This window comes from Mustela lutreola, chromosome 11, assembly GCF_030435805.1.
Source record: "Mustela lutreola isolate mMusLut2 chromosome 11, mMusLut2.pri, whole genome shotgun sequence".
Classification (NCBI taxonomy): Eukaryota; Metazoa; Chordata; class Mammalia; order Carnivora; family Mustelidae; genus Mustela; species Mustela lutreola.
Genome location: NC_081300.1, coordinates 84,289,607 through 84,301,972, shown reverse-complemented (window position 1 = coordinate 84,301,972; position 12,366 = coordinate 84,289,607). Strand labels below are relative to the sequence as shown.

General features: G+C 52.4%; 1 protein-coding gene across 3 annotated transcripts in view; it reads left to right on the top strand.

The window, feature by feature from the left end:
- Positions 1–12,366, top strand: part of WSCD2 (WSC domain containing 2) — a 116,688-nt gene that overhangs the window by 78,113 nt on the left and 26,209 nt on the right. For 2 of the 3 annotated variants that reach the window (XM_059139665.1, XM_059139666.1), the window contains exon 4: positions 2,047–2,231. The exons of the other annotated variant lie outside the window; for it this stretch is intronic. In XM_059139665.1, coding sequence (XP_058995648.1) covers positions 2,047–2,231 — 185 coding nt within the window. The remainder of the gene's footprint in view (positions 1–2,046; positions 2,232–12,366) is intronic. 3 annotated transcript variants of the gene reach the window in all.

Sequence of the window (12,366 nt, the reverse complement as noted above, 5' to 3'; positions counted from 1 at the left end):
CATTCCACAAATATTTGTTAAACACTTAGCATACACCAGGTGTTGAGAATGAAGGGGTAGTTTGGGGGGGAATACAGGGTGGCAGGGAGCAGATCATCTAGGACAGGGGTCCTCGGCCTGGAGTGAATATCTCCATCACCCAGGCTCTTGTAAAAATAGATGGCTGGACTCCATTCCCACTTTCTGGTTTGGTAGGTTTGGGCCAGGGTGGGAGAGAGGGGGCGGAAGGCGACCAGAATTTGCGTTTTTCCTGAGTTCTGAGACAGAGATCATATGGATTCTTTGGGTCCCGGGCCCACAGCTGGAGTACCACTCCTCAAAATTTCATACAAAGCGGCATGTTAGAATCACAGGGCCAATTAAATTGGACTCTGTGGAAGCGGGAGCCAGGTGTGGCGTTTAAAAAATGTTCCCCAGGTGATCCTAATGGCTGTCCATGTTAAAGAACCACTGATCGGAGGATTTGTAGGCTGAGCCAAGCCATCTGGAAGCTTATCTGCCTGCAGTGGAAGCTGGGGGTGGGGCAGGGGAGGGGGCGTTGGGGCAGTAGAGAGGTGTGATCTGTTTGAATTCTGGAAAGATCTTTCTGTCGAAGGCCACAGCGGGCACATCAAGATTAACTGTCTGAGGTCCTCCCAGGGACCCTAAGGATAGCAAGGCCGACTCTGTTTCCCTTCCTGTATTAGTTTTCCTTTACTGGGCCACAAATTATCCCCAAATTTAGCGTCTTAAGCCAACAAACATTATCATCTCCCAGAGTTTCTGGGTGCCAGAAACTACAGCCTGGGAGTGGGGTTAGCCAGGTGCTTCTGCCTCAGTGACTCTATGACCTTGTAGTCAAGGGGGGCAGCGACTGCAGCCATCTGAGGGCACAGACGGGACTTGAAAATCCCCCTCTGAGACAGGCGCTCCCAGCTGGTGGCTGTATCCTCCCAGGGCAGCTGTCCCCCGCCCTCCCTGCTGTGAGCCATCCCAGGGAGAGGGCTAGGAGGAAGCTACTGCTTGTTCTAGAATTGTGACACCCCCTAAAAGTGGTTCTCCCCCGCCTTGGGTTCCTTCCATCAGTGGATCTAGTTATACGAGAGGGGCTCAGGGTACCCCAGAACCAGGGCTTCAGAAAGACAGTAGTTCTGAGAAAGACAGGAGCAAGGCAGGCTGGCCCAGCCCCAGGATGCTGGGGATAGGCACCAAGGTACCCATTGGCTGCACCTGTCCAGGTGAACGTGTGGAGCAGAGGCTAGCACATGCCACACGGGTAGTGGGGGTGTGTGGAGGCTTGAGTCTGCGTGGGTCAATCTGTCCAGCTGCCCACGGGCATCCAGGTTGAAGATGTGAACTGACCGCTCCCCTTGGAGCCACCATGCATGGCCAGGGTCCCTGCAGGCTGAGCCTTCCTGGTTCTGGAGAACACCTCACTGGCAAGGGGGCTGAGCAGGACTTATCCCAAGCCTCTCCCTCCGTCCCCACCCCTGCAGCCAGAGCAGGCCATGCCTTTCTGTTTACAGAATGGGTGTCCACTGAGAGTCCTTTTTAGGAAACAATCTGATGGCTACAGAGAGAAAAAAAAAAAAAAAAGTTGAAAACCTTACAGTGCCTGGATTTTTTTTTTTTTTTTTTTTAGGGGAAGGAATTTTTCCTTGGCTGGCTATGTGACCTTGATTTTGCCGTCTTCCAAGGGGATACAAGAGTCCCTGCCTCCCCCTTTCATTCCAACTCTTCTCAAGGGACCTGGAGGCATCATTCCTGGGGGACATTTCCTGGAATAAAGGGGCTGGACTCTGGAGATAGAATTAGTGCCTGGCACTAGACGGGAGGAGCAAGAGGGTGGGTTGGGATGGACAGACCCCAGGCTTGGAGGCGTGTGTGTGTGTGTGTGTGTGTGTGTGACATGTATAAAGTCAGGAGGACACTTGTGGCCACGTGGGTAGGTGTATGGGGATGAAGGCAGGGGGTGGTCCTGGGGGTCCTGGGCCCGGGAGACCTCCCATCCCCCGAGTCTCCTGGCCCCTGGGGTCCGCACGGTATCCTGACTGCAGCCTTCCCCAGGGGTTACCTGTATGCCGGGCTGGAGTTCGGAGCCGAGTGCTACTGCGGCCACAAGATCCAGGCGACAAACGTGAGCGAGGCCGAGTGTGACATGGGATGTAAGGGCGAGCGTGGCAGCATGTGCGGTGGCGCCAACCGCCTCTCCGTGTACCGGCTGCAGCTGGCCCAGGAGTCTGCACGCAGGTGTACGTGAGTCGGCCCTGCCCCTCTCCGTGGCTGTGCTGCTCCCTGCCCTGCGCCTTCCTTGGCTCCCCAGCACCCCCACGGGCCTGCCCTGCCCCAGCTTCCACCACAGTCCTTGCAGAATCCTCTGCTCCAGCTTCTCCAAACGTTTCCCCCCTGTCGGTGACCTCTCCCTCCCACACCGAGCTGTCCCCTGTGCCAGCCACGTCCCCCTTTCTCCCCTGTCTTCCTCCTTGACAAAGTGAGCCTTCCTGATTTCCTGAGAGCCTATTGTCTGTATTGATGATGCGGGCGAGGGAGATGACTATGACCATGGCAAGAGCGGACATTTGGTCCTTTTTAAGTGCCTTATGTGGAGTAGCCCATCCTCACAGTGACCCTGCAAGTAGGCACTGTTCTCTGACTCCCATCTGATGACCAGGAAATTGAGGGTCGTGTCACCTAAGCCGCAGAGGATTTAAACCAACTCTGCAGCCTGTGTCTTTAATGCTCCCATTGAGACAATTTCTTGCATGTCGATGCTTCATTCTTGTTGGAAAAACCCTCCCTTTCCACGTGGAGGGAGGGAGACAAGCAGGAGAGTGTGGGCGCTGGCCAGTCTTCTGCTGACATCTTCGCATTGTCCCCTGCTCTGGGTGCTTCCTAACAGTTATGTCTGTTTAGCAAGAATCTGCCGTGTGCTAGGGGCTATGCCAAGCCTGCTGCAGACCCGATTTCTTATCCCTTCCCTATAGCTTCTCCAGGCGGTTACCAGTGTTAATTCCCATTTTATAGTGGGGAAACTGAGGCTCGCTGAGTTTAAGTAAACCTGCCAAGGTCACCCCGGCTATTTAAAGGTGACCCACAAACTTGGGAAAATGGCTAAGGGCCTGTACAAAAGATGGAGGGCTGCGTTTTTCCCCCGTTACCCTTCTGATGCGGTCCCAAGGCAGGGTCAGGAACCCACAACTGCACCTCTGACCCCTGGGCCAGTGCTTCCCAGATCTGAATGCGCCTGTGAACCCTATGGAAATGTTGTTAGCATGCAGATTCTGTTTCAGCAGGTCAGGGTGAGATTTTGCATTTCTGAGGAGGCTCCCAGCTGATGCTAGGCTGCTGGGCCAGGGACCACACTTTGAATAATAAGGCCTCAGACCTCAGCGGGGGACTCGCCCTGCTCAGAACAGGGGCCTGCCCACGTGGGCAGGTTTGCCTGTCTTCCACAGGGCCAGTGCTGTTGTTTATAAAAACTCATTGTTGGTTTGCCTGATAATGCGTTCTGTCTCCCAAATCCCGTGCTTTTGAAGCCTCTGCTCGAGCTTTGCGCTACAGGATGGTCGAGGGTGCTGCCAGTTTCCAACGGTGCTGATTGCTGCAAACAGTGGCACCATCGATGGCCCCAGAGTCGCCCCAGGTCACCTGGGGCTGAAGTTCTGGCTGGCAGCGGGCACAGGCAGTGTGTGACATCCAGGCTGGAGAATGTCCACACGGCAAGGCTCTGGTTTGGTCGTTAGTGTAATGAGGTCTTAATTTGATGGCAGATTTACCATCCTCAAGCAGATCCCTTTATGCCAATATTTATGTTATTTTGATGGCGACTTTGACTATCTGGCGAGGTGGCGTTAGAGTTGTGAGTGTTTGGCGAGAAAGCTGTTGCCATTACAGCATCCTAGTGCGTGAGAAAGAGCTGGGTCACCGAATTAGGCCATGTCGGTCGTTAGCCAGAAAGCAGCCAGACCTCCTTTTGGTTAATGTTCAGATTGACTGGATAATCTGGACATATTCTGCCCCTCCCCCCCAACTCCTGACATTCTCTCTCTCTCTTACACACACACACACACACACACACACACACACACAACTACTGTGACCACCTGATAGGAAGAACAGTATCACAGGCCATCAAAGATTTTTCAGTCAGCTGAAATACACAAGCCGCAGCATGCAAAGACCCTCGATTCTGTATGACAGGGTGTGTCCTGCCCTTGTAGCAGCAGGAGGTCTGGGTGGTTGCTGGAGTCAGCCCCCAGGGGCTGGCAGGGATGCCGCTGCCTCCTCTCAGCTTACCCGCCTCCTGCAGCAGCAAAATTACCCAGGATGGCATTTTATTCCACCTAAGAAAGGAGTCTTTGGGGTTGATGTCCAAGAAGGGAACACACGTCGTGTCTACAGAGGATGGTGTCCTGGAGTCTCTCAGTCCAACACATTGTTCCGAAACATCACTCTACAAGTTCTGCAGCTTGGGTACCTTCAACGAAAGCATCCGGAAGAAAACCGAAGCCTTATTAACCTCAAGATTGACACAAGAATGGAAGTGGCTTGGATAAGGGGATGGGTGGTTGATGATATGCCAGATTGAGATTCCTGGTGGGCTCCCAGTTGGCAACATGGTGTCTGGAGAGAGCATGGGGACCATTCATTGAGGCAAAATGCTTGAGGGGCATGCACGTGGATTAGGCATAGAAGATGAGTGGAGAATGAAGCACAGTCCCTGTCCTCCGGGAGCTCACTGTCCAGTGGAGAAACAGACGCAGTTCCAGGGGTGGTATGTGTTGGGGGATCGCAAGGGCCCTGTCAGTGGGAACCAAGGGAGCAACATTTGAGCTGAATCTCTTTCCAAGGAGATTTCTAGATGAAAGGGAGAGCCCTGTATTCCAACCACGAGCAAAAGGTACAGGGTCAGCAAAGGTCCTATGTTGAGTACCCTGTTGGAAGCACCTTCCTTGCTTATGTCCCCTTTTATAGCTTTAGGGACTGAAGCCTGGAGAGCATAAGTGGCTGAGTTGAATGGCCATAGAGGGAGGCTTCACAGAAGGGAGCTATTTGATTAGGGCCTGAAAAGATGCATAGGATTTTTCTTGGTGTAGGAGAGGGGGATATCCAGACTCAAGTTGCAAAGGGGTGGGAGAGAAATGTAGGCAGAAGAAATTAGTGTGCAAATGTCTGAAGGTGGCTTCAGGAAATGGTGAGCAAGCATGATTTTCCAAAGGCCACGGTGCTTCCTAGGTACTGCACATGGGCGGGAACCCACCCCTCTGACTCCTAGTTTGGGTGCTCTGGGTCCCTTGACATCTTGTATTGGATTCTGGACCTCAGCTTCTCTCTTTTGGGAGAATTCCTTGGATTTACAACCCTTGGTAAAGCACATTACCTCCACTTTCCGACTTCTGATCTGTCCTTCTGCCCCCTTTGCTGACTCCAAGCAAAACAGAATTGCCAGTGTCTTTGCTCTAACCCAGTGTACCTTTGGCTTCCCATTTCTGGTTCTGATTTATACATTTGTGTACAAATGAATCAGAATGGGAGGCCTTCCAAGTTACTGGCTCACAACACTAGTCAGGGAAATGAGAAAATGCACCAGGAAACAGGTATGGTAGAAACCAGACTCCATTTGTATAGTCATTAGTTCATATTAACAGTGTATCCTAATTGTGTTTCCCTGAGCAGTGGCACAGAATTCTTAATGACTAGAAAGATCTAAAGGAGGCTTGTTATCTTTGAGCTCCACTCTGGTGGGACATACGCCTTGCATAGGGAGGCAGCCTATGTGTTCCTGGGTGATGGAATGCTCCTTTAGTAGCAAGAGCATTAAGAGGTTGGCAGAGCAAATGTCTGGAGGCGCCCTGCTATTCTTCCTTAGCACAGACTCTCAGGCACATGGACTCTTTGCTCTTGTTACAAAAGAAGCGAGAAATGGACTTCCTTCTTGGTTGGATTAAATTTTTCACAGAAGTTTGCTAAATGTGTCAGCAAGCATAGCTCTCCTCCCAGGGGCAGACCTGCTGGTGATTTGAGAGCATTACGGCTTTATGGGATGTTGCAAGAAATTCCATTTACCTGGAAGATTCTTGCCAAGATACGTGTTACATGGATTCTTAGAAGTATATTGGACCTGTTCTGTACATATAGGACCCACTGGGTGGCTGTCCATGGTGCTGACCTCCCATTAGTTCTACCTGAAACCCCCGGGACTGCCGACAGACTAGCTTCTCCCAGGACTCAGCACATTTTCCTCTTGTTTTTTGTTTGTTTGTTTTTTGTCTTGGTGTAAGTATTATGAAGTTATTACTATAGTGGAAGTATTACATGATCATGGAAAAAAAATAGATCCTTGACTTAGGGTTCACAATTTACATAGTGTATTTTGTGCACTGTGAGTTTTGGCAATTTGTTGTCTTTGAAAGTTAGAAGGAGAGTTTTTTGTCTGTGCTTGTGTTATGCTCATTAATAACTCCATTCCAGCCATTTCTGCCAAGGAGAGCCACAGATGATCGTGGAAAGTCCCAGTGGCTGGAGGGACCATCCCTAGCTCCTCCTTTGCCAGTTCTGGAGCTCTCTCCCCTTTGATATGTTCCCAGGACCCCTGAATTTTATAATTTATATGAGTCTTCAGGAATTCTGCTGTGTAGGGTCAAGGAGATGATAGCTAGGGATGCCTGGGTGGCTCAGTCTGTTCAGCGTCTGCCTTCGGTTCAGGTCATGATCCCAGGATCCTGGGATTGAGTTCCACATTGTGCTCCTTGCTCGGCGGGGAGCCTGCTTCCTTCTCTGCTTGCCTTTCCCTGTGCTTGTGTTCTTTCTCTGTCTCTCTCTGACAAATAAATAAATAAACATCTTTAAAAAAAAAAAAAAGATGATAGCTAGAAAAATTTTCTTTTACAACATGATGGGGAATACTTGGTTTGCTTTTATCCCCTTAGAAAGTCCACAAAGACTATGATAGAGACATTGTAGGTCTTGAACTGAGGTGGACAGGGTTTCTTTTCCAGGTTTCTCACTTACCTGGCGTGTTGCCTTTGATCAGGCTGCTGACTCTCTGAGCCTTGAGTGCCCCATCGTTAAAATGGGGACAATTCCAGCCTTTAAAGATGGCTGTGACCGCCAAGGGAGATAAAGTCAAGCAAGCACCTAGCTTAGTGTTCTTGAGCAGTTGTAATGCCCCTTTCTTCCTGAAATGAAAACTTCTCAATGTACTCTAAGCAGCACCCAATTCATGCTCTCTGAATTTGCAACAGCCTGCTGGAGCCTTTGGTGATGGCTAAAAATAGCTGGCTTGAATTCTCGGACAGTTAGGCTCTTTGTGTAATTCAATCTCTCTCTGATTATAGGTAGCCGTTAACAGCTCCCAGCTCACTGCCTTCCTTCCTCACTGGCATCTTTAATGCAGTTTAGCCTGGCCTAATTACCCAGGGGGTGGTGGCCTCTTTCAAACCGAGGGGAACTCTTCCACACCTGCCTTTAAGCTGACGCCTGGTGACATTTACCTCATTTTTGTGAAGCCCCAGAACAAAGAGATGATAGGACTTCAGAGACACTTGCAGCTGGTTCCAGGCTGTTCTTCTTCTGCCCCCAGCAAAGGGAGTTGCCAAACAGTTGCTCTGCTTACCTCTTGCTAGTAAAAGCCTCAAGCTGCCGAGGTCAGGCACCATCCCCGCTGGCCCGGCAATGAAGAGCTGACATTATCAGAATGTGGGCCATGGGCTTTTGTGATTCCCGGCCCCCTGCTGTGGGGCCTGAGAGGGTTTCTGGGAAATTCAGGGGGCTGGTGTGGGGTCTCTGGAGCCCCCAGCCATGTGCGAATAGGGCAGGCCTCCCGCGGAATGGCAGAGGGGTAGAAAACCCAAGAGGAGATGTCAAGCAGGATGGGGGTCACATCCCAGCTCTGTTCCCTGCTAGCTGTGTGACCTGGAAAAGCAACTGAATTCTCATTATGCCTCAGGGTCCCCACCTGTGAAACCAGGTAACAGTCTGGCCGACATTATAGGTACGGTACGTGTAACACACAACACTGGTGACATAGAGCCAGCAGCTAATGTTCCATTGGCTTTAGTGTCGGTCAGGAGGAAGACCCTACCCAGGGTCACTGCCATTGTCCAGAGGCTGGGTCTGGCTCAACTCCCTGAGCACCATTCCCACACACTGTGGCCTAGGGAGAGCAATGGCCCTGAACTCCATGTGGGATTTCCCCTGTGGATTAAAAAGGCTTCAAGATCCAAAGCCATTTCAAGTTGGGTTCCCCCAGAGGCCAGGATGTGACCCTTGGTTTGTTGGGGAAGCCAGCTGCAGGTGCACCTGTAGAGGGAAGAAGGGGTGAGACAAGGAAGGGAGGAAGCCCTTACAAGGTCTTTTACAAAGCAGATCTCACCACTGAGGACAGCTGAAGCTTAATCCCACTGGGGAGCTTTGGGAGATGGGGGTGAACATGCTTCAGAGGTGTCCCACCAAAGGGACAGGCAGCTGCGGTGTTTACCCTCCCACATTCCCCCATCATGGGCTGAGGGGGGGTCCGAGGGAGAGGAGCTCCCTGGTAGGTCCAGTCCATTCCTCACTGGTTCAAAGACCCAGTCCTGGGTGTTTGTGGTTGATCATTGTCCACCTGTCTCAGGATAGGGAGTGCCAGGGGCTCGTTAATGGGGCACAGACAGTGGCTCCTTTGTAGGATCCGGACACCCTTCCCATATCATGGATGAGCAAAGGAGAAAGGAGCAGGGAGTCCTGGTTAGGTCTCAGGCACCATAAATATGACCACACGGACTTCCACCTTCACTGTGCGGCGCTAATAGGATTCCTGTTTATTTCCTCAGGAAACCGAGGCTCGGGAGGGGAAGACCCCTGCCCGAGGACACACAGCTTAGTCAATATCTGGCCCAGGTCTGCCTGAACTGTAAATCATTTCCCTTTCTTCGGACACCAGGGATTTTTGCAAACAGGAAGGCTTCTCCTGATTGCCGTGGAAATGCAAAATTCTTTCTATCAAAGAAGAGTGTCAGGAAGGTCAAGGGACCTGGGTTTGGCCCCTTCTTCATTTGCAGATGTAAGTAGTGAGAGGGCCACTCACCGCTGATGGGGAGAACTGGGCGGAAGAGTTAAAGGTCTTGGCCACCATGGATATTCACGTTCCGATCGCCAAACCATGAAGGAGAGCAAGCTGCTGAGAGAAGTGGCCTCCAAGGCATGCTTCCCAGATCCCTGGGAGCCCTGCCTTTCTGCCGGACATCAGGAAGCCCCCAGTGACCAGGTAGGACTGGAGGAAGACCCCACATCCCACAGGTCAGCTGTGCCTGGACCCACCTTCCCACCCCTGGTCCCCTCCTTCCCCAACCCTAGTGCACACCTTGCCCAAAGAGAGACTCAGAACAGTGCCCTCCTGATTCCATCCTGGCTCGTTCATCCTTGGAAAACCTCGCCACATTTGCCGTTCAGAGAATTCAGCTCAGCCGTCCTCTGAAGCTGGGAGGGTCAGGGACTCATTAGCAGATGCTTAAATGTCAAAGGGAGACAACCTGTGTGGAGCTGGGCTGACAGAGTCTTCCCACCCCTTCCCGCCCTCGGAGTCTGCCTGCCTGAAGACGGTGTCCAGGCCAGCCAGAAGAAGTCACGCAGAGAGATGGTGGGGAAGAGATTCAACTACTTCACCTGCTTTTCTGTTTAAGCCTAAGGCCGGGTGACAAGGAGACGGGTGTCCACACCTTCCCCTGCCCCTTCCACCCTACTTCCCGCTCACCAGACTTCTGCATCGCTGTCTCTGTGTCCTCCACCCAGCATCCGTGCCTCCATTTTAGAGATGAGAATGTAAAGGCCCCAAAACTGCCCAGGGGCAAACATCGTGGAAGGGCGGAGCTGCCTGTGTGGCAGGTGGAGACTCCAAGTTCCAGGGGAGAGAAGCAAAGTGAGCACCAGAGCTTGTGTGTGCTGACCACTGGGTTTCCGCTCCCAGACCAGGCAGCTCGTCCCCAGCCTGTCAGTTCCAGGGAGGAACTGCGGCTTCCAGGCGTGGGGCCAGACTGGACAGACCCTGAGTCAGGGCTGAGCACCTCGAGGCCCCTGCAGATACATGCTGGTGTGGGCCCGTCAGCAGTTGGACCCCCAGATGCAGGTATCGGGCTTGGGGTGATGGAAAGCTGAGCATTTGGCCCTGCGGGTGGGTCCTGGTGTGTGTGGGCTCATGGCCCCATGACCTTAGTTACTCCAAGTCACGTCTGCAAGAGGATGCAGGGGTGACTCCTAGCGGGGCGACCCCAGAGACCACTGTGGGTGGGTGCCTGCACACACATGCCCACGGGCAGACCCACACTGCTGTCCAGAGATCTATACATCAGGTCCTGTGATACGCAGGACCCAGACAGATACCAGTAGTGCCCAGCTGTGAGCTCCAGTGAGGATAGTCCCCATACTCTCAGCATCCTGGGGAAAGACACCACTCAGGCTGGGCTCAGTAGAGGGACCCGCCCCCTCCTAATCTTTCTCTTGCATGGTGCACTGCGGAAACCCATATCGGCTGGAACCTAGGTGCAGGCTCTTCAGGGATTTTTGAGAAATGCCCAACCGCTGGTGGCATTGAGCCTGTCTGGTGGGAGGCTGGCTGATGTTCCGCCTGGCCCTCCTCTAGGAGACAAGGAGCCCTCTTCTTGGGTACATGGTTGCCGGGCAGCCCAGAGAGATCACCTAGGGTTATGTCTCCACCCCACGGTAGGGGTGCCACGCCCAGCCGCAGCCACGTACAGATGCCCACATAGACAGACTCTCATGGCCAGGTTCACAGTCTTAGTGCTTAGCATCCACACGCCTGAACAAGTTGATTTGTACTCACTTTGCCACAATCAGGTACACACACACTTCCTCCTTGTCACACACAGTATGCACACCTGTCCCACCTCCCACACACTTCACTACAATCAGGCCACAGCTAACCTCATGGCTGTCTCCTCTTGCCTCACTGATGCAGAGACATGTTCTCACCCCACAACACGCTTGACGCCTTCTAACACACTCTGTCTTTCCCCATACGGTCTCAAGGGAGTGGCAGGGGCACTTAGGAAGGAAGCTCCTAGAGGGGAAGAGGTGGTGAGCTTCAGAACTTTACAGTACACCCCGGCCTGCCCCCCATCCGGAATGGTCCTCCCTGAGCCTCAGCCCTGGAATGATCTCCCAGAGCAGCCCTCCCAGCCTCAACCGTGACCCAGGTGGCTATAGGATGGTCTCTTGAATAGAATCTCATGGGAAAGAGGAAGATTAACAATTTGAGGATTTTATTTATTTATTTGGCAGACAGAGACCCCAAGTAGGCAGAGAGGCAGGCATGGGGGAGGGGGAAGCAGGCTCCCTACTGAGCAGAGAGCCTGATGTGAGGCTCAATCCCAGGACCCTGGGATCATGACCTGAGCCGAAGGCTGAGGCCTTAATCCACTGAGCCACCCAGGCACCCCAAGGTTAACAATTCGAATCTGGTTTTGGAAACTCAGGGTCAAGAGTTTTTCTTGGTACTTAAAGAAAATCTGACTCCAGTGTCAAGATAACCTCAGAGCGATGGCCTTGACTTTGTGAAGGATTCATGGTCAAATTGGAGTGAGTGTAAAGGGCAGGAGAGGCAAAACGAGTGTCACAGTGTTTTACAAAGGCTAATAATATGAGGCTCGGATGTGGCTTCTTAAAGAAGAACAGCCCAGAGTGTGAGGCCTTGGAGCTTAGATATTCCTGGGTTCAGAATCTAGAAGCCACTCCTCGTCAGCTGTGTGACCTTGGGCAAGTCACTCTCCCTCTCTGAGCTTCCATTTCCCCTTCTATATAATGGGGAGAATGAGACCTTTCTTGTAGGGAAGAGGTATTTACCCAGTGGCTAGCACCCAGCCAGGACAAGGTGTCTTGCTTCGATTCCAGAATCCGCTCTGCCTCTTCGATGTTGACTGACTTGTGTCAAGTGGTTTCAGCTCTCTGAGCCTTGTTCCTGCATCCGTACGAAGGGGAAAGTGTACGCCACCAGAGTGATGGTCATGTTCACCACGTCTATGCGTGGGAGCAGCTAAGCTTGGTTCCCCCAGACAGCCATGTGGCTGGTACGCGGGAACCACGGTGATCCCAGCCATATCCCAATATTCCTCGAAGCCCCCAATCATCATAACTGCATTATTCTTATTGGAAGAAGCTGGAACTTGGAAGGCAGAGCAACCTGGCTTCATATCACTCTGTCGTTGGACCACTTGGTGATGCTGGAAGGCAGAGAGTCCTTGAGTTTCCGGCTCCGCATCCAAAAGTGGGAGGAGCCCCAGCATCTACCCCAGGGGCTGCTGTGAAGAGAGGCCAGGCACCCAGCATGGGGGGTGGGGGTCAAACAGCCGGAGGGAGAGTTGAAGAGAGAAGGCAAGCTCCCCTCTTTCTGGA